This window comes from Macrotis lagotis, chromosome X (assembly GCF_037893015.1).
Source record: "Macrotis lagotis isolate mMagLag1 chromosome X, bilby.v1.9.chrom.fasta, whole genome shotgun sequence".
In the NCBI taxonomy this organism is placed as follows: Eukaryota; Metazoa; Chordata; class Mammalia; order Peramelemorphia; family Peramelidae; genus Macrotis; species Macrotis lagotis.
In genome coordinates this window covers 527,367,161-527,389,580 of record NC_133666.1, presented here as the reverse complement: position 1 = coordinate 527,389,580, position 22,420 = coordinate 527,367,161, and the positions used below count along the sequence as shown (strand labels likewise).

At 36.2% G+C, this 22,420-nt stretch overlaps 2 protein-coding genes across 12 annotated transcripts in view; one reads left to right on the top strand and one right to left on the bottom strand.

Annotated features, from left to right (window-relative positions):
- RIOK1 (RIO kinase 1) overlaps positions 1-22,420 on the top strand; it is a 159,297-nt gene that overhangs the window by 65,382 nt on the left and 71,495 nt on the right. The gene's annotated exons all lie outside the window — the stretch shown is intronic.
- The window catches only part of CAGE1 (cancer antigen 1), an 81,202-nt gene that overhangs the window by 42,319 nt on the left and 16,463 nt on the right, over positions 1-22,420 (bottom strand). For 9 of the 11 annotated variants that reach the window (XM_074208234.1, XM_074208233.1, XM_074208236.1 and 6 more), the window contains 7 exons: positions 13,441-13,946; positions 12,466-12,636; positions 10,641-11,651; positions 7,588-7,656; positions 6,482-6,625; positions 5,203-5,301; positions 4,104-4,184 (listed from right to left, as the gene is read on the bottom strand). In XM_074208234.1, coding sequence (XP_074064335.1) covers positions 4,104-4,184; positions 5,203-5,301; positions 6,482-6,625; positions 7,588-7,656; positions 10,641-11,651; positions 12,466-12,636; positions 13,441-13,946 — 2,081 coding nt within the window. Of the gene's footprint in view, positions 1-3,505; positions 3,816-4,103; positions 4,185-5,202; positions 5,302-6,481; positions 6,626-7,587; positions 7,657-10,640; positions 11,652-12,465; positions 12,637-13,440; positions 13,947-22,420 lie in introns of those variants that run through there. The other 2 variants (XM_074208244.1, XM_074208240.1) reach the window with 2 other exon arrangements.

Genomic DNA, 22,420 nt, shown 5'->3' with positions numbered 1-22,420 from the left:
ATTAAGAGTATGTCAACTGTTTGGTCATTACATCCATCTTGAATAGTAATTCCATTCTTTTTTGGATCTTCTTTTTTACAACTAATATAAGTTAAAAAATCACTTTTGTTGTCCACAGCATTGAGCACCACTTGTGCTCCATTCTGGGATGCAGTTCTCCTGACACAACAATCCTTACAGAACCAGGTTATTATTTGGGATTCAACCTCCATCTTTGCTACAAACTTTTTGAAATGTCAATTTGAACTTTTTAGTTAGTTTTTGTTTTTCTTTCTCATCTAAATTAGTTCTGCTCATGTCTTTAGAATTTCATTCTTGAGAGCTTCTCATTCCTGAAGTCAACTACTTCTTCAAAATGTTAAACTGGGGTGGCTAGGTGGTGCAGTGGATAAAGCACCAGCCTGGAGTCAGGAGTACCTGGGTTCAAATCCGGTCTCAGACACTTAATAATTACCTAGCTGTGTGGCCTTGGGCAAGCCACTTAACCCCGTTTGCCTTACAAAAAAAAAAAACACCTAAAAAAAAAATGTTAAACCATTTGATGATCTACCTCCTCTGAATTCTGGTTTATGCTCACCCCAAATCTAGATGACATATCAGAATATGCAGTTTGCCTTCTTTATCATGATTTCTATGATAGATTCCCCAGTCTGTTCAGAATCAAGTCCAAAATAATTGTTCATTTTTTTAAATTCTTTCACCTTTTGAAGGATGAAATCACAAGGTACCAGCCACTATGATTTTGGCAGGAGAATGCATGGCAATAGAAATCCAGATAATTCTGCTTCCCTACCCCATGTGCTACAAATGCTTCCATAGTAGGTATATGATGTTTCCCGAACTCTACATATAATTCCTCTTTTTTTTATGTCATTTCATGATAATATTGCTTCTTTTTCCAGGTCTTTTGATCCTTATTCAAAAACTCTCCATCATGTCCCCCCCCCCCCCCGTGTTCTTTTATTTCTTTACATGAGCAAAACTTTTTAATAGAAAATATTATTTCTCTACTTCTTTTTAATTTATTTTGTTTCTAGACTTACATGAACTGAAACAAAGTGAAGTGAGCAGGAGAAGAATCGTTGTACATCAGAACAATACTTTATGGTGAGGAACTATGAATTATTTAGCTATTTTCAAGAATACAATGATCCAAGACTATCCCAAAGAGTTCATAAATGAAATGTTCTATCCACTTCCAGAGGAAAAAAGTGTTATCTGAATAAGCTTTCTCTCCTTTCCTTTATTTCTTTCTTCCTTTCATTTTAAGTCTTCTTGAACAAAATGACTAATATGGAAATATTTTACAGTATTGCATCCAAAAAATCTACATAGGATTGTTTTACTGTTCTTGGGGGGGGGAAGGAAAGAATTTGGAATTCAAAAATGTAAAAAAATTGTTTTAATATGTAATTGGGAGGGGCAGCTAGGTGGCATAGTGGATAAAGCACCGGCCTTGGAGTCAGGAGTACCTGGGTTCAAATCCGGTCTCAGACACTTAATAATTACCTAGCTGTATGGCCTTGGGCAAGCTACCTAATGCCATTTGCCTTGCAAAAAAACCCTAAAAAAATATGTAATTGGGAGAAAATAAAATACTTTAAAAATAAAGTAACAAATATATATATATATATAATATACTATATGCTATATATACTATATATATAATATACTAAAATATATATAATGTATATACACGCACATTCAAGTTTATTTTACAATTTATATTTTCTCCCTGTACCTTCCTGCACTCCCACTGAGAAAGCAAAACCTCTACTTCACAAATCCCCCAGTAGTCATGTAAAAATAGTTTTCCTGAATTCTCTATTTGGAGGTCTATATCAAGTTTTGTCATGAGTCCTATAGAACTGTAGTTGGTCATTGTGTGGATTGGAGTTCCTAAGCCCTTCAAAGTTGTCTGTCCACATATTGGTGTTATTGTATAAATTGTTCTGGGTCTGTTCACTTCACTTTGCATCAATTTATACAAGTCTTTCCAGATTTGATTTCTCTGAAACCACCCCCTTCATTATTTATTAAAGTACAACAGTATTTTATCATATTAATATGCCTACTACAAAACACATTCAGCCATTCCCTAATTTTCCAATTTTTTTGCAGTCAGGAAAGGAGTAGCATAAATATTTTTTGGGAGTATCTTCTGTGTATTACTGACTTTCTGCTGTTTGTTTCTTTTTTATGTTGCATCTTTTTGTTCCTTCTTTGTGGTACTAGGCTTGTTTTTCTCTTGTTTTTCCTTTTTTAGGTTAAAGTTTTCTTGAATAGATTTACAAGAAATCAGGAAAATGTTTTTGAATGCATTTGTCTGGATATATTTGATCCTTTTTTATTATTATTTTTCCTTTTTTTTTAACCCCAGCTATATGCAAAAGCAAGTCTCAACATTCACTTTTAAAATCCCGAGTTTCAAACTCTCTCCCTTCCTCCCACCCCACTCCCCTTGTTGAGCAAGTTAGTTACTTGGTGTAGGTTAAAAATGTGAAGCCATGAAACACATTACTACAATAATTATGCTGCAAAAAGTAAACATAATCTCTCCCACCACAAACAAAGAAAAATCTTGAGAAAAATAAAATGGGGGAAGAGTGTGCTTCAGTCTGTATTCAGACACCGTCAGCTCTTTCTTTGGGGTGAAAAGCATTTTTTATCACAAGTCCATCAGAGAAATTGTTTCAATATTTTTCCCCCACATTTTTTATTGTTAGTTGTATTTCCCTCCAGCCTAGTCCCCCCCACCCCCCATTTATTCTATTCTCTCTCCTTTCACTCTGAACCTCTTCAAAAGTGTGTTGTATCTGACCCTCTTCCATGATCTTCTCTCTCTTACCTCTTTCCTCTAACACCTACCCCCAACCCCACCATGTCCCTTTCCCCCCATACCTTTCCTCTGGGGTAAGATAGAGTGTGTATGTTATTTCCTTTCTGAGTCACTTCCAATGAGAGTAAAGGCTCACTTACTCCCCTCTCCTTCCCCTTCTTCCACTCCAATGCAAAAGCTTTTTCTTGCCTCTTTTATGTGAAATAACTTATCCCATTCTACCTCTCCTTTCCTTATCTCCCAGTATATTCCCTTTTTGCCCATTAACTCCATCTTTTTAATATATTATGTATTCTAATTCAGCTTGCCCTGTGCCTTGTCTATATATTCTCCTTCTAACTGTCCTAATAAATGAGAAGTTTCACATGCATTGTCAGTATTATCTTCCCATACAGGAATACAAGCAATTCAACATCATTAAGTCCCTCATAATTTGCCTTTCCTGTCTACCCTCTCTATGCTTCATCTGAGTCCCGTACTTGAAGATATATTTGATCCTTTTTAAAAGAATCTGTCATCCTTGTATTTTAAGCCTGTGGCCTGTTCTCAGACACCATATTTTTAATCCTTTGTTCATTTTCCAAATCTTCCCTCCCCCTTCCCCCCCATTGGAATTCCATACTTTTAAAAGCAAATACTGAAGAAAACACTACCTGTGTTCCTTGGGGCTTCAGTTGTTTTTTTTTTTGTCCATGACCTCATAATCTTAAACAATACTTTGTCAGTTTCTACTGATAGTATTATTTATTCTCACATGAATCAACAGAAATAGATAATAGTCATCAAGTTGGACAGTTCTTGGGAGGAACTTCATCACATTCAGACACATGCCCAGAAAAAAGAGCAAATGTCTCTGCTACTTATGTAAGGACTCTTCAGCAGGGAGTCACTAAATATTGTTTCTTCTTCTTCTTCTGGCCATTATTGGACTTCTCACCTTATCTGTGAGTAGTACCTGTAGATCCACCTCCTTATTCTGTGAAACACAAGCAGTTATTTCCTATGGAGAAGACCTTAGTTATCCCTACCACAAAAGAAACCCATGCTGGAAATGTTAAGTGTTTCTTTTTCATGGGGCCAAACTGCCTATTTCTGAGACATGAAGCTCTCCAGTGCTTCCCTGAGGAGGATGTGGTATTTTGGGCTTTGAATAAAGAAAGGACTTCAAATAGATAGAAATAATGGGGTTTGTTTGTCATTTAAGATTTTTCAGTAGTATCACCTTTGCAAAATGTGGAAGACAGAACATAAGTATTAGACATACCTCAAAAACTTTCTCTTGAGCTATTTTTTCATTAGCAATTAACTCCCTAAAGGTTGAAATTCTTTCCTTATGTTTCAGTAGCTGGAAAGAATTAGAGACAAGTTATATTATAAAAGGAAGAGCAATTAAAATCATTCTATGTTCTTATTATCTTTATAGTAAACTACTGGCTGTCACAGGATGAATCTTAAAGTACATGATAAAAGATAACATATGTCTCCATGAAAGATAAGATTATATTTTTTAAAGTAAATTCATGAGAGGTCAATAAGGCTCTTTGAATAAAGTATAAAAGCAGGCTTAATTCAAAATACTCCCAACTAATTCTTATTAAACAAAGATTTATCAAAATTAAATTGATATATGCAAATCTAGTCTCATCCTGAACTATGCTTCTCTCTCCATTTAGATCAATCTGTGGATGATTCTCTGAATTCTCATGTTTTCTTCTCTAAGTTCTTTCTTTTTTATAGTTCAGTTACAAAATACAAAAAACCTCCCCAGAATTTAAGGCATATATTTTTTCTTTCTTAATTTATTTTGTTTAATTAATTAAAAATATTTAATTCATTTATTTTCCTTTGGTGATGGTTCCAACTATTATAAATACCCTACTTTTAATATGTAGTTTCTTTTCTTTACCTAGGCAGAGTTGATGCCTATATTCCTTGCTATAATGTAGCTCAGATTCAAAATGATGCATCTCTCTCATATCTTACATCTCTAGTCTTATGACTATTATGCACACTTTGAACACCATACTTCTGCCTCTATTTCATACAGTAATCCCCTTGACTCTCAAATCTCTGCTTTTGGCAATTGAAGAATCCTTGACTGTTCAAACCAAGAACATAAGAAACGAATTGTAGTAGATCAAGTTTCCTTGCACTTTTAAGAAGTAAGTTTTAATATTACTTAAAACGGGTGAGGATTTTGAAACAATATAACACTCTTGTGAGGGGCCTAGGAAAGCTCTGGAGTTATAAAAATTTCTTCTTTGGAAATAAAAATTAATTGTCTTTTATGTATTTATGTTGTCTTATTCTTTGATAAAACAAGAAGGTTATTATTTCTTAGAATGAAGAAAAAGTCACTGTACCTCTTTTTCCAAACTTTTTCTCTTAAAGTTGAAACACTTCATTTTTTCATAAACATTCTCACTGTCCTGCAAATCTTCATTATCAGGACCATCTGTATCCTGAAAGAATAACAAGATTAAAATTGAAGAAGCTAGATCAACAAGAATTTTCAGTAAAACCAATCTTCAGCTATTTTTCCTAATGAATCTCAGAACGTGTTCTATGGAAAGATTTCATAATTTATAATTTTCCTTTTGAGGGAAGTAGAGGCTCACCCAAAATGTGACAGTGATGGTGGACATAAGCAGGCTGCATTGCATTACAAACAAGAAATAGGATAAAGAATGTCACTGAAGAACAATGAAGAATATAAAATTTAAAAAAAAAACAGGATGAGTTAGTCACATGCAAAGGCAAATAGGTGGCACAGTAGATAAATGCTAGGCCTGGAATCAGGAAAATTCATCTTCCTGAGTTCAAATCTCGACTCAGGCACTTACTAGCTGTTTAACCCTGGGCAAGTCACTTGACATTTTTTGCCCTCAGTTTCCTCATCTCCGAAATGAGCTGGAGAAGAAATGGCAATTCACTCCAGTATCTCTGCCAAGAAAACCCCCAAAAGGATAGGACATGACTGAAATGGTGCCCATCTCTCCCCCCAAAAAGAATAAAAGGAATTTTCTTACACTGGAGTGGGAGTAATTTGACTTTTCTATCTATTCTAAAATTGTTACTTCAATAGCTGAGGCAAGCCAGGGTATTTAAGGGTTTAAGAACAAAATCACCCTGGGCTTCTTGGGATTATTTCTTTATTTGAGGATGCCTTGGTCATACCAGGAGGTTCGTCTCTATTCTTTTCTCCCAATTATTTGAATTATTATATTCCTCATAATAATATTTGTGGTCTCATAAATATAAACTACCAGCACAAGAGTCCAGGGACAGACAAATTAAAGTGTTGTGACCAAAGGGTTATGGCTGAAAACAAAAGTCCATTTTAATTACAAGAGATGGTGTTAATGACCATGAAATGTGCAGCAAGATAAAAGAATAGGAGAAATGGGGACCTGGTTAATCCACACCCTGCTTAATCTGTCCATTAAAAATCAATTGTAGCCATTAGAGGGGTAATGACCTGAGGTCAAGAACTATTAGGACAGTGGGAGAGCTGAAATTAATTCTGAACTGTGAAGATATTTGATGTAGGCATTAGGGGTCATATAGGATTATATTTTTACCAGACTTTTTCTCTACCTTACCACTATTGTTTTTTACAAAGTTTCTAGATGTTTTATTTACCTCATAGGTAAGCAGTCCCGCCATCAGAACCATTAAATCATGCATCTTCAATATAAACTGTGTTTTTTTCATATGTGGTGCATTAAGACTCTCTTCCTCAGAAGGTAGGCAGTCCAGGAACAAATTTGCATTTATGTTCGTGTCCTGTAGTGGACACATTCACATTTGTCTTGTTAAAAGCTAAGAACCTGCTTTTCTTTTTTCACTTTTAAATGAAAGTCCTAAATTTTAAAAAGCAAATCACCTAAAAATTCAGGGTTGAAAAAGAAACTAAAAGTGGTTTCTTTTTAGCAATGAAATTTTTGGTTAGCCAGCAGGGGTCAGAATTAAGCTTGTCTTCTTTAAAAAAAAAAAAGAAGAAAAAACAAAACTAAAATCATATAGCATACTTCTATAGAATAAAGTTTCATTCATTCAAAATTAGTCACTTAATCAAGCATGCCTTAGTTTCTTCCTCTGTAAAATGAGCCATAGGAGAAAATGACAAACCACTTCATTCAGTATCTCTGACAAAATCCCAACTGGGGGCATAAAGAGTCAAACTGAAAAATGATTTAAAAAACAAAAGTATTAATGAGACCCATAAATGCTGTCCCGATCTGGGATTCTTGTACTATTTTCATACTGTAATATCACAAATAACAAGTAAGTGGATACAATATATGTATCACATTTATATATATATATACATATATATATATAGTTTCATAATTAACATTTTATTTTTTAAATTTTATTTTTTTCCTAATTGCATGTAAAACATTTTTTCACATTTAAAAAAATTCTCTCCCTTTCTCCTTGAGAAACAAGCAACTTGACATGTTATATATGTACAATCATGCAAAATATATTTTCATATTAATTTTATTATTATCAATATTAATAACATTAATAAAATCTTAATATTAAAATAATCAAAATATTAATCATATTGTGAAAGAAAACTGACAACCTACTGGTCTAAACAAAAAGCCAACTTCAACAACAACACATTTTCTCAAAAGCATTATAAATTTCAATCACAAAAATTCCAGTTAAATATAGTCTCTATGGAATTAAGATTGAGATTACTGGAGGCTTTTCTACTAACATAGGTACCCACATACCTTAAGAAACCTCCCCAACATGTCAATCTTCCACTCTAACTCTTTTCCTTTTTTCTTTAATTCTTCTTTCTGTAAACAAATGTTGTTAGTTTCATGTAATTTGGTATTTCCTTTTATGTTCTATGGAGATTTTAAATGTGGAACAATGGTTCCAATAGTAATAATAGTTAAGTCAACAGGAAGAGCAGAGTTAGGAGAAAAGGTTAATTTTAGGCATGTTGAATTTGAAATGCCTCTAGAACATACAAGTAAAAATGCTTAACAAATAATTGCAAATCTGGAGTTTAGGAGAGGAGTTGCGGCTGGCACTACAGATTTGGGAATTATTAGCTGAAGCTGGAGGAGCAGATGAGGTTGCCAAGGGAGAAAGTATAGTGGCAGAGGAGCCCTTCAGGAAGTGGAAGGGGAAAAAGGAGATGGGAAGGAGAAGGTGAAACAGGAGAGAGTAGTGTCAAAGTAGGAAGGGAAGGCTAAGCATTTGAAATGCCTCAAAAAAGTAACAAGGATTAACAAAAAAGCTACTAGATCGAGGAGAACATTCTCTCAGTAAACTTGTGGGGAAAGGAGATGGACTACCAAAATTGTAAGATTAACAAATTGACTGTCATCACATTGGCCCAGAAGGGCCTCCTACCTAGCTTCCCCAGCCTCAAATCTCTCCCCATTCCAATAGAGCCTCTAAACTGTTGCTGAAGTGATTTTCTTTAAAGCATCATTCCTCTATTCAATTAATCCAGTTCTTGTTTCCTCTAGGATAAAACATAAACTCTTCAGTTTGACTTGTAAGATCCTTCACAATTTGATCCCAACCAATTTCCCATGCTTATAATTTATTACTCCCCTCTTTGCATTCTATGATCCAACCAAATTGGCTGTTCCTCTTGGCCTGTTTCTGCCCTTTTGCACTAGTCATCCCCACAATGACTGGAATGTATTTTGCTCATCACTTCTGCCTTGAAGGAGTCTTCACTTCCTTCAAAAAACCAGTTCAATCTTCTACACCAGGTACTCTTAACCTTTTTATGTCACGGACCTCACTGGCAATCTAATATAGCCTATGAATCTCTTCCTAAAATATTTTTAAATGAGTAACTAATAATAAAATACTTAACATTACAAAGGAAATCAATTATTAAAAGAATGTCTTCAGGAAACAAGCTCACAGACCTTAGGTCATGAACCCACAAAGTCCTTTAAAGGCTCTGTGGCCTTGGCTGCCTTTTATCTCTTCTGTGGGTCCTTGGATAAACACACACAGAACATGCGTACCGGAGACTGAGTTCTTTGGGCACAGGGTGATGCCATTTTTGGCATCGGCCCTGCCCTCATCACTGCTCTCTGACCATGCCTGCCTGGTCCAAGCCTGACTCAGACACCTTGCTTCTGCCTGGCTGCTTTGCCCTGCCCACCACTGCTGCCCACCCCTCCAGCTCCCTACTGGAGGGTAGACCTTTTTTTTTTAATTTGTATCCTCAGCATCCAGCATCAGGCTTGGCACACACAATAAGTGTTTATCAGCTGTTGACTACTAGTACACAGTAGCCCTTAATTATGAATAGAAGGGAAAGGAGAGGCAGCAAGTATAGACAATTCCTTCTTGGTTTCTGATGGTGAACGGAGGAGAAAGACTGGTAGTTTTAAGGAATAAAATGATTGAAGATTTTTCTTAAGCTAGTAGAGACCTCAGTGAGGAAAAATTGAAAGTGGATGAGACAGAACATGACCCTGGAGGAGACAAGAGGGCATTAGAGGAGAATTAGACAGCATTAGAATAGGGAAGTAGAATTGCACTGGACTTCAATATTAGGAAACCCAGATTCTATTTCCAACTCTTCGTCCAACTCTTTCTGTGCTTTGTATTTTTAAGTATTTTTTTTAAGGTTTTTGCAAGGCAAATGGGGTTAAGTGGCTTGCCCAACGCCACACAGCTAGGTAATTATTAAGTGTCTGAGGCCGGAATTGAACTCAGGCACTCCTGACTCCAGGGCCGGTGCTCCATCCACTGTACCACCTAGCCACCCCTCTTTCTGTGTTTTTAAGCCAACGATTTAACCACTCTGGAACTTGGTCATCCCAGGACTGGACTGGATGATCTGAGGACTCCTGAGTTCAGACACTGGGTGGACGGCACAGGTAGAAGAAAGAGATATGAAGGAAGGTAAGGGAAAGGGCTCACTTCTGTTGTCTATAATTTCATCAGTAAAGTGGAGGAAGGTGTAGTTAATAACTGAGAATGGAGGGGGGGGGAGGTTAAGTAAAAATGAAAAAGATTTGTAACAGGTTTAGGAAGTTGAGAAGAGATAAATGAGACTGGTAATGAGAATTTGTAGAGGACAACAGTAAGCAGTTTCATAACCTTCATTAATCAACAAATAGGGAGGTGAATAGAGAAAATGGACAATAGAGGTTACCCAAGGTTGGGGCTAGGAAAATCAGGTATAGAAGTGGGAACAGAGTTCTAAGATGAACAGACAAAGCAAGGAAAAAGTTGATGAATTGTAAGACTATGAAGAGGGCAATGAAATGGAGATCACTATGAGGGTAAAGATCAAGTTTAGCAAGGGAGTGATCTAAATGGAAAAGCAGAGGTCTTCACAGCAGAGGAAAAAATGTTCAAAAATTCATCAGTAAAACAGTAGATGTGGTCCCAGGGTATGATAGTGCCATAGTGGAATGAAGGTAAAGGTTGAGAATCTGAGGCTAGTGTAAGTCAGTCTGAGGAGGAATGGTACAGATTCTGGAATTAAAGTTCAAAGCCAAGAACCATGAAGGCATTTATTTGAAAATACTCATATTGAAAATGCTCATTGTGAAAGAATAATCATAGTATTTTGTAAGGTCTATCTTACAGTGAGACTGGTGATTTTCTATTAAAACTTTAACATGTAATGCTTTATTCACAATAAAATATGTGAATGAAGCATGAGTGACATAAAAATGAGTAATCCTGGAAACTACTTCAATTTTAAAATCAATACTGTGCCTGGAAGCTCTGATTACCTATGTCCACTTGAAAACTCATGAATTTTGGCATTGGTATTAATTAAAAATACCTTTGCAATGTCTGACTCCATTATTTTCTCCAGCTGATGCTTCCATTGAGTTGTCTCAAGTTTCCAGTTATTATTTTGCTCCTCACTTCTTGCAATTTGCTTCTGAAATTTTGCATTCTCCTTTTTTACCTCATTGATCTGCTGTTGTAACCTAGCATTTTTAGATCTTTCCTTTTCAGATCTTGACTGCAAAACTTTAACTTGAGCAACCAATTTGTCCAGACTGGACTTCAGTTCCTGCCTTTCCTGTATCTTGTCCTCCTCAAGTTTCTGGAAATCGATTTGGGGTGACTCCAGAGTCAAAGATGTTTTCTCCAGTTCTCCACTGAGACTTTGTAACCTTCCTATTTCTTCCTCTTTCTTTAACTTTTTGTCCATTTCCAAACAATAATTTATGGATTTATTCTTTAGCCCTAATTCATTCTTATGCTTCTCTTGAAGAATAACATAATCTGTCTTCATTTTTTTAAGCTCTAATATTAAACTGTTCTTGTCAAGCATAGATTCCTCGAGCTGTTTTTTAATTTCAGTTGAAACCTTCTGCAAATTCCTCAAGGAGTTTTCAATATCATTTTTTTCTAAGATAACTCTGTACTTGTCTTCAATAAGCTCTTCAACATTCTCTTTCAGTTTATTTATGATGTCAACAAATACCTGTTGTTTGGAAATTTTCATTTGTAGCTCTTTGACATTATTCTCTAAATGGAAATTACTATACTCCAGTTCTGTTATTTTACTTTGCTGCTTATGGTTGTCCTGTTTTAATGTATTTATGACATCATTCAAATCTATATGCTCCTCCTCCAGGGGCTGCAAACTTTCAAAACCATGCTTTGAATCCTGGGGATTAAAGTCCTCTACAGATGCCTCGCTCCAAGTACTGGTGTCAGTGAAATAAGTTAGGAAATTTTCATGGTGGTTTGGAGACTCTGCCCTTACCTCCTTCAGACAAATGTTAGACTTCTCAGAAGCCTCCCTAGAATTCTGAAATTCCCTTGGATTAACAAAAATCTATTTTATTTGAGAAAGCAAGAGAGAGAGAGAGAAAAAGAGACAATCACCATCTCTATCAATATCTTACTACTCAAAATGTAAGGATTTTAACTGAAAGATCATTAGTTTTATGTATCATTGCTCTGATGTTTGTTATTGCCATTTACTATAAAGAGACAGTGTGCAATTACCACTTATTCCTTTGTTTCTAAGGTTCAGGAGAGCAGCCCAGGTGCGCTGTTAACTGTTCATATCTCCAAAATTTCCCAAGCAACTTTTCAGACCCTATGCTGTTTCCCTTGTCTTCAAATAAATTAATTCAATCTACTAATAAATATACAACTGTCAGAAAAGTTATCTTTTAAATGTGGAAGCATTAAAAAACTGCCAATTAAAACTACATCGAAATGGTTATTAGTACTCTGTTTTCATCATTATTAGAGGGTCAGAGGTTATTTGTTTTATGATGAACTCTAAAGACTGTAACATAACATAAAACATAAAATATAGGGGAAAAAAACACATACCAATACAGCTAAAAAGAAATCTTTGTAAAAGAGCTATAAATACAATAGTACTATATGACTATATAGGGCTTGATGGGTCCAAGTCCTTTATTTAACAAATGAGGAGACTGAGATATTAAGAAACAGTTGGTTCTGAAGGGATTAGGTAGGCATATGCAAAAAAGCTTTGTCTTAGAGAATTCAACAAAAAAAAATCACTTTTTGGGGGAAAAGAAAAGTTAAATCAAAACTTTTCTTTGCCTGTCATTTGGTGAAAAGGAAATACTGCTCACGCTTTTAAGTTGAAGGTTATAGCTGTGATTTACCTCATTTAACTGATGACGAAAAATGTTACTCTTTCTGGTTTTTGGGTCACATCCATTTGACTGTGGCAGATCTTGAACAAAGTCTTTGTTTTTGTCCAGAGGACATGGTAGATATAGAAGGCTGTTATTTCCTGAGTTCTCTGTGTGTTCAACATATTGCTCAGCATCAATCTGTTAGAATAAATGGAGGATTAGGAACTTTCATGGAAAAAAACATAACAAAACAATTATTTTATTTGGCAGGTTATTAGTAAAGACCTAAGGCAACAGATAAAACTTATTCTTTTCTTAAAAGAAGTTGGCTTAATTAAAACAATTGAATTTCTTCCTGTGAAGTGCTACATTTTATAAAATTTACTAGACTATAAAGGCTAGAAAGACATAATTTTCTTCTTCTCTAAAGTGCTATATATGGAGCCAGTTACCTGAATACTAATAAGGTTGACCCTACAATTGAATCTTGATTTTGGTGGCATTATAGGGGTCAAGATCTATTCTAGAATGTTATAATTTCAGAAGGGCCATTTTAATTTACATAAAAGTGCCCTAATTTCTTTTTAATATCTTAAAGTACCCAAAGCTAACTTGGTCCAATTTAATCAAAGTACCAGTTTCCATTGCATGGCACCATATGCAGCTATGTAAATTAGCATGGCAAAATAAAACTAAGGCTGAAAAGAAACTAAACTGAGGCTAAAAACAAATGAAGCTATAGACAAGATATAAGTTTGATAAAAATAAAAAATATTATCTATGACGCCAGTAGGATATTCACTCTTATCACTATGCTATAGAAAAGCATGGTGAACAGATTGAGGAAGAACGTATCAGAGTTTGTTTTTAAGATTTTTTTAAACTGTTCCTATGATTATAATGACTTAACAATATATGTAATGTTGCAGTGTAAATCTGTACATATAAACAGACAAATATTTTAACAATTCATAGTTTTTATTTTATACATAATCTTATCACCTTGGCTTTGTGAAGAGGCTGGTCAAACCCCTCTTTAAGAAGTGATTCCTCAATCTCTGTGCACCTATTTTGTTCATATAAGAAGCTCGAGGTCTTCTTGAGATTTATGGAGGTGTCCTTAAAAATGCTGTCAAACAATGACTCTTCTGTTATTGGGAGAGGCAATGCAAATTCATCGTAGACTTTCACAAGTGTACTTCTGGGGGAATTTACCAGAGTCTGTTCAGTATACATGTCTTTTTGGATAAAAAATGTCAACGTGTTGTTTTGCTCTGGATTTTTTTCCTTTTTTATGCTGCTAGGATTGTCCGAACCATAAAATTGGCTTTGTGGTGTTGTCTGTCTTGCAGAGGATAATTGTTCACCATCACTTTGAAATGGTTCGCTTTCACCATTTAGAGATTCTGTCCTGTGGAATTTGCAAACAGATTCAAATTCTCCTTGAGTGATAGAGTTGTTGTTTGGAGATTTTAGTACAGGCTGTAAATGCTCCTCAAGAACATCACCTTATGGAAATGGGATAAAAGATGGAAAAAAATCAGAATTATCAGTCTGATTTCACTGAAATAGATTTTTTTTAGAGTTAGAAGTAACATTAGCACTTCATTTTTATTGTTGTAATGCATGTTCACTTACTGTTTCACAGTTCACAGGGTGCTTTCTTCACAATAGTACTGTTGAAATAAGTAGGACTAGCATTATCCTAGATTAACTCATATAAAGGAATAAAATTTGTTAGGGGTTTGAGAATCATGTATTACTTCAGCTAAATTGTCAATTTGTGTCAGTCAATAGCTTTTTAGTGCAGCTCAACATGCCAAACTGACCTTTCATAGGAGAGCTGGCCATAGTAGACAGTAAATTCCATTAGACACAAGAAAGGACCATCCATATTCTCTTTGGAGTGCTTGAATAAGTTGCATGAGTAAGTAGACCAATGTCTTGACTCAATAAATCTTTCTGTGATATGAAGAATTTGTAAACCACATTAACTGCTGAACTTTTATCAGATAAGTTAGGACAGTGGCTGCCCTTACTGAACTCCCTTACTTGCTCTACCAATATGCTGGATGTGGGCCAGGGGAAAAGTATGTATGGTTCCTGACTTCTACTTCATGTTTTCAGAATAGAAAGTCCTATCTTCCACTATACAATTTTTTATTTATCAAAGTTATTTACTTATTTACTTACTTCTTAGGGTAACAGTTCATCAGAATTACTTGACCTGCTAAAAGACAAGTGGTTTCCTTAAATCTGGGTGGTCTCAGTTATTTTTTACCTAAGGATTTCCTAGGAAAGTTCATTTGACAGAGGTCTCAGAGTTTATCATGTAGTCGACTAAGTGTAAGTGATTATTCTCTCCTTCCAGAGAACCTACAACTTTATTTGAGCAGCAGCCACTGCTGCTAAGGGAGAAAAGGGTTATAAGCATTAGAGAGGGGATTGGCTTCTGAGATTCTCTGAAGGTGAATGGTTTAAAGATAAGATGTGGTTAGTCTCTTTTATACACTTGTTTCCTGAAAGAGAGAATTCTTTAAGAATGAGCCCCAATATAGTCTGGATTTACCTCTTCAGGTCTAATATTGTAACAATTATAAGCATTCAAAGGCAGTGCTGGCAGCTAGACACACTGGATAACAAAATAAATATCTTCATTGGAATGTCCATGTTAATCTCTTATGAAAGAAATTTAAGTCACATCTCAATCACCCACTGGGCTGTAGGCAGCTTCTTTTTTGGACTTTGGTGAGGAAACTGATAAGATGATTTTTATTGGCATCTTAAGAGAAAAGGCAGGGAGCTAGCTGCCTACAAAGCTTAGAGGCAAGAACCCTCTAGCCTGAGCCCTCAGGGAGGGTAGACAGCTTTCTAGTTTTCTGTAGCAGTTAGCCAAGAGAGTCGATTCCATAGATGCATTAAGAATGAAGAAAGAAGGGGAAGCTAGGTGGCACAGTGGATAGAGAACTGGCCCTGGAATCAGGAGGACTTGAGTTCAAATCCGGTCTCAGACACTTAATGATACCTAGCTGTGAGGCCTTGGGCAAGTCACTTAACCCCACTGCCTTGCAAAAACTAAGGAAGAAAAAAAGAATGAAGGAGGACTAACAGGTTTCCAAGCAACTATGGAGGAAAAATGAAATTTTACATTAATTTTATGTTTCTACCATTACCAACAAACAGTTATATATGCATGAAAAAGAAGACTGACTTCCTTCAAGAGGGGGGAAGTAACTGGGGAAAGATCTTTTCATTCTCCAGGTTATCAGAAAGAATAAAGTCATGATTGAATGAATGGAAGAAAGGTTCATTGATTCATAGGAGACAATAACTAAGAACAAAGTCAGTAATAAAAATCTCTGGTCGTAAATATATCTAGGTAAAGGCACAAGATATTTAAACAGGGCAATTAGGCTCAGGCACTTAATAATTGTGTGACCCTGGGTAAATCACTTCAGCCTGTTTGCCTCAATTTCCTCACCTGTAAAAATGAACTAGAGAAGGATAAGGCAAATCTCTCCAGGATCTTTGTCAAAAGAGCCCCAAATGATATCATGAAGAGTCAGATATGACTGAACAACAACAATAACAACAACAAATAGGTTAAATAGTGGAATAAAACTTTGTTTTGGATTGCTCCCCCCCCCCCAATTATATACAAAGATAGCTTTCAGCATTCATCCTTTCGTAAGCTTTTGAGTTACCACATTTTTCTGCCACCCTCCCTCCTCCCCAAGGCAGAGAACAATCTGATATAGGTTGTACATGTACAATCATGTTTAACATATTTCCATAACAGGCATGCATGCTATGAAAGAAGATTTAGGTCTGGTGGGGGGAACCATGAGAAAGAAAGAAAAACCATAAAAGAAGTTTTAAAAAGTGAACATAGTATATGCTTGGTTTGCATTCAGACTCCATAGTCTTTTCTCTGGATGTGGATGGTATTTCATGACAGTTCTCTCAGGGTTGCCTTTGATCACTGAACCACTGAGAAGAGCCAAGTCAATCTTGGATGATTATCTCACAAAGTTGCTATTAATGTTCTCTCAGTTCTCACTTCACTCAGCATCAGTTCATGCAAGCCTTTCCAGGCTTTTCTACAGTCTGACTGTTCATGATTTCTTGCAGAACAATAGTACTCCATCACATTTATATACCCTAACTTATTCAGCCATTCCCCAATTGGTGGGTATACCCTCAATTTCCAAGTCTTTGCCACTATTAAAAGAGCTGCTATAAATATTTTTTGTCATGGGGTTTTTTTCCTTTTTTTCATGATCTCTTTGGAATATAGACATAGTATTGGTATTGCTGAATCAAAGTCTATATAGACAGTTTTTATAGCATTTTGGGGCATAGATCCAAATCTGCTTTCCATAATGGTAGGATCAGTTTACAGCTAAGAGTGCATTAGAGTTCTACTTTTCTCATATTCGCTTCAAAAACTGCTCATTTTTCTTTTTTTGTCATTTTAGCCACTCTGATAGGTGTACAATAGAACCTTAAGAGTTGTTTTAATTAGTATTCCCTCTAACCATTATAATTGGATCATTTTTTCACATGACTTTAATTTCTTTATCTGAAAACTGCCTGTTGACAGTCTTTGACTATTTATTAATTGAGGAATGAATTATAGTCTTATAAACTTGATCAATTCTCTAATATATTTTAGAAATGAGTCAAATATCAGAAATACTAGCTGTGAAAATTATTTCCCAGATTTCTGCATTCCTTCAAAATCTTGACTGTATTGGTTTTATTTGTGCAAAAACTTTTCTATTTAATGTAATCAAAATTATCCAATTTGTACTTCATAATGTTCTTCATCTCATGTGGTCATAAATTCCTCCTGTCTCCATCAATCTGACAGATAAGATTATTCCTTCTTCTTTTAATTGGTTTATGGAATCACCCTTTATTGACTGAACCTCTTGTACCCATTTCAACCTTTTCTTGGATTAAGGTGTGAGATATTGGTCTAGTTTTTGCTATACTAATTTCCAGTTTTTCCAGCAGTTTTTGCCAAATAATGAGTTCTTATCCCAGAAACTGGAGTCTTTAGGTTATCAAACAGTAGATTACTATAGCCACATTTTATTGTTTCTTTTGTACCTAATCTATTCCACTGATTCACTTCTCTATTTCTTAGCCAGTACCAGACAGTATAGATGACTGCCACTTTATAATATAGTTTTAGAACTGGAACGGATAGGCAACCTTCCTTTGCTTTCTTTTTTTTAAAAATTAATTCCCTTGATATTTTTTTTTTGTTCCTCTTCTAGCTCTGTAAATTAGTTTTTTGGTAGTTTGGCACTAAATGTGTAATTTAATTTTTTATTAGCTTGGTCTACCCCTAAATAATTGACATTTTCCCAATTGTTTAGAGCCTGATTTGTGTGAAAAATATTTTGTAATTGTGTTTATATAATTTCTGGATTTGTCTTGGCAGGTTATACTTCCAATTATTTTATGTTGTATACAGTTACATTAAATGGAATTTCTATCTTTTTTTGGTTTGCTTTTTGGTTTTTGCTAGGTAAATGGGGTTAAGTGACTTGCCCAAGGTCACATAGCTAAGTATTAAGTGTCTGAGTTGAATTTGAACTTAGGTCTTCCTGACTCCAAGGTGGGTGCTCTATTCACTGGGCCTCCTAGCTGCCCCTCTCTATATTTGGCTGCTGGGCTTTTGTTGGTCATAAATAGAAATGCTGGTGATTTATGTGGATTTTAAATCCTGCAACTTTGCTAAAGTTATTGTTTCAAGTAGTTTTTTTGGTTAATTTCGTATGGTTTTCTAAGTATAACATAACTGCAAAGCTGAAGAGTTTTGTTACCACTTGGTCTATTCTAATTTCCTCAATTTTTTCTTCTTTTATTACTAAAGCCAACATTTCTAATACAGTCCTGAGTGATGGTGGCAATAATGGGCATCCTCCTTTCACCCCTGAAATTGGGAATGCTTCTAGTTTATGTTTTTTACATATAATGAGAGCTAATGGGTTTTCATGGATACTTATATTTTAAGGAAAACTCCATTTATTCCAATACTCTTTGTTCTTAATAGGAATGGGTAATGTATTTTATCAAAGATTCTTTCAGCATCATTGAGAAAATCATATGATTTCTGTTATTTTTGTAACTGATATGGTTAATTATGCCATTTGTTTTCCTAATATTGAATCATCCCTGCTTACCTGGTATAAATTTTACCTGATCATACTGCATTACCCTAGTAATAACGTGCTGTAATTTCTTTGCTAATTTTTTTCCTATTCTGTCATTTTTCTAAAATTTTATTTTTTAATTCTCATTTTGTACAAATGTTTTTTTTTGCATTCTTTCTTGTTTAAGAGTAAACAAAATACCCCTCCCCCCCATGAATATAGACTTGCTTGGGCGATAAAGGGGAGAGAAAAAAAATTAAAATTAAAAAAATAATAGTAATAATTGTAGGTATGGCCAGGTGGTGCAATGGATGAAGCACCAGCCCTGGAGCCACAAGCATCCGAACATCCAGCCCCGTAGACCCAACAATCACCTAGCCGTGTGACATGCAGGCCACCCAATCCCCACTGCCCTGCAAAAACCTAAAAGAAGAAAAAAAAAGACCCAAAAGAAAATAAAATAGTAATAATAGTAGGGGTGGCTGGGTTGCAGACAGAGCATTGGCCCTTGAGTCAGGAGCACCCGGGTCCAAATCTGGCCCCAGACACCCAAAGATCACCCTGCTATGTGGCCCCAGGCAGGCCACCCAGCCCCATTTGCCCTACACCCTCCCCCAAATAATAATAATAAAAAATGTGCTTTGCTGGGTAGTTCATTCTTGGATGCATTCTAAGCTCTTTTGCCTTCTGGTATATTATATTCCAAGCCCTACAAGCTTCCAATGTAGCTGCTGCTAAGTCCTGTGTGATCCTGACTGCAGCTCCATGATATTTGAACTGTGTCCTTCTGGCTGCTTGTAATATTTTCTCTTTGACTTGGGAGTTCTGGAACTTGGCTATAATATTCCTAGGGGTTGGTTTTTGGGATCTCTTTCTCGGGGGGTGGGGTGGATCGGTGGATTCTCTCCATTTCTATTTTGCCCTCTGCTTCTAGAATATCAGGGCAATTTTCCTGTAGTAATTCTTTGAAAATGATGTCAAGGCTCTTTTCCTGATCATGACTTTCAGGTATTCCAATAATTTTTAAATTATCTTTCCTAAGTCTGTTTTCCATATCAGTTGTTTTTTTCAATGAGATAATTCACATTTTCTTCTAATTTTTCATTTTTTTGTTTTGAAGTATTGATTCCTGATTTCTGGTAAATTCATCAATCTCCCTGAATTCTATTCTTTGTCTGAAGGATTTGTTCTCCTCAGAGAGTTTTCTTATCTCTTTTTCCATCTGGCCAATTTTGCTTTTTAAGGCATTCTTCTCCTCAATAACTTTTTGAACTGTTTTATCCATTTGACCTAAGCTGGTTCTTAGCATGCTATTTTCTTCAGCATTTTTTTGGATTTCCTTGACTAAGCTGCTGACTTCATTTTCATGTTTTTCCTGCATCTCTCTCCTTTCTTTTCCCAGTTTTTCTTCCAACTCCTTCATTTGATTTTCAAAGTCTTTTTTTGAGCTCTGTCATAGCCTGAGCCCAGTTTCTGTTTTGCTTGGAGTCTTTAGATGCAGGAGCTTGTACCTCCTCATCTTCAGACTGAGTATTTTGATCCTTCTTGGGCTCATGAGCAAAATATTTCTCAATGGTCTTCCTCTTATTTCTCTGCTTGCTCATTTTCCCAGCCTGAGCCTGGTTTTGGGGTGCTTCCTGAGGCTCTGTCCTCCCTCCTGGTCTGTGAATGACCATAAGCACCGCCCCCCCCCCCCCCCCCCCCGCCACGGGGCTGAGGTGAGGGGGCCCTGTTGTTCTATGGGGGGGGCCTGGACTGCGATCAGGATCTGAATGTGGTCAGAACCCCAGAGTCCTGTTCCAGGGACAGAGGACAGAGCTCCGCAGTCTCTCTTCACTCCCCTCCCTCAGCTCCATGGGCTCATGCCCTGGGGGCTCCTGCTTACAGGCTCCGCCTGCTTCTGTTTCTGGATCTGGGCTGGGGAAAGATCAAGCTGCTTGCTGTGTGCCCTGAGGGCTGGGCTCCATGTGCTCGCTCTGGCAGAGGTCCCCCGCTGTTCCCCCACTTTGTGCTGGTGCTCCCCTTTCGCTCTGGCGGGCCACCCCTCTGGCAGGTGCCCCTCTGACCCCAGGGAGCAGAGCCTTTCTGCTCTTTTCCAAGTTACCTTGAGTAGGAGAACTGCCTCACTGGTTCCCTTTGTGGGTTCTGTCTCTTGAAAGTTTAGAGTCCTTAGTTTCAAGTTTTATCAGAGAGCGCCTAAGACTTGATCCCTTCTTGTTGCCATCTTGGCTCTGCCCCTGCTAAGTTTTTATTATATATAATTTACCTTGTCTATTTTGGCTCTTCCTGGCTTAGACATCAGCCGTATTTGGCAGACCTTCACCTATTTTTTCAAATAGTTTGTATAAAAGTGAAATGAATTGTTCTTTAAATATTTGGTGGCCCTGGAGATTTTTTCGTAAGATAATTCATTGATGTCTTGTTCAATTTCTTTTCCTGAAAAAGGGTTAAATATTTTATTTCTTCTGTTAATCTGGGCAAGTTATATTTTTGCAGTATTCATCCTTTTACTTATATTGATGGATTGGTTGGTATATAATTGGGCAAAATAGCTCCCAGTTATAATTTTAATTTCTTCCTCATTGGTGTTTTAACCTTTTCATTTTTGAAATTGGTAATTTGGTTTTTCTTTTTTTTAAATCAAATTAACCAAACGCTTTTTTAAAATCTATTTTATTGTTTTTTTCATAAAACCAACTAGTGTTAGTTGTTATTTCAGTAGTTTTTTTTAACTTTCAGTTTCATTAATTTCTCCTTAGATTTTCAGAATTTCTAATTTGGTATTTGATTGGAGACTTTTAATTTGCTTTTTTTTAAGTTCCATGCTCAATTCAATGATCTCCTCTTTCTCTAGTTTATTCACATAAGCATTTAGAAATATACAATTGGAATGAAATTTGACTTCATAAGTATAGTTGAGACTTAGTGGGATGTAATTCAAGTATTTATTAAGCATTTACTATGTGCTGACTTGAGGATAAAAAGCTAAAACAAAATAGTCCTCACCCTCAAGGAAGCAAGGGTGAACATAGATAAATGTGTACGAAATATTAATCAAGGTAAACACAAAGTTTTGGGCAGGAGGTGAGGTGCTGGACATGAACAACCCTGGGATGAAGATTTGCTTTGATTTGCACCACACTAAGGGAGAGCTGGCTAGGTACAGGAGGTTGTTTACACAAAGGCAAAGAAACAGGAGGTAGGATGAGGAGAAAATGGCCAGGGACACAGCTTTGGGGGAATATGGGGTGTGGAAGGAGAGTGATGCTGAGAGAATTAGAGGCAAATTATAAAGAACTTTAAATGCTAAAGAGGCACTTGTGTTTTATCCCAGGGGAAACTGGGAACAACTGGAATTCCCCAAGTAGCCAGTGATGTGACTGGACCTGTGCTTTAGGGACATCAATTTGGCAGCCGGGTGGAAGATGGTCTAGAGAAGAGAATGGAGGCAGGGACTCCATCTAGAGCAATGGTGATGAGGTCTTGAACTAGAGAAGAGAAGGGGACAGGCTCAAGAGGGAAAGGTAAAGTCAACAAGGTGAATGAACTATTATTGTGAAATCTGTTATGTAGTTGTTCAATTGTGTCAGACTCACTTGGCAAAAATCTGGAATGGTTTGCTATTTCCTTTTCCAAGTTCACTTTACAGATGAGCAAATGGAGACAAATAGGATTAAGAGACTTGACCAGGGTCACATAGCTAGTAAGTGTCAAGTGTCTGAGGTCAAATTCGAACTCCTGACCTCCTTACTTCAAGGTCCACTGTGCTGCCTATCTCTCCCCATACCCCATTAAAAAACCAGAATGATAAAGTA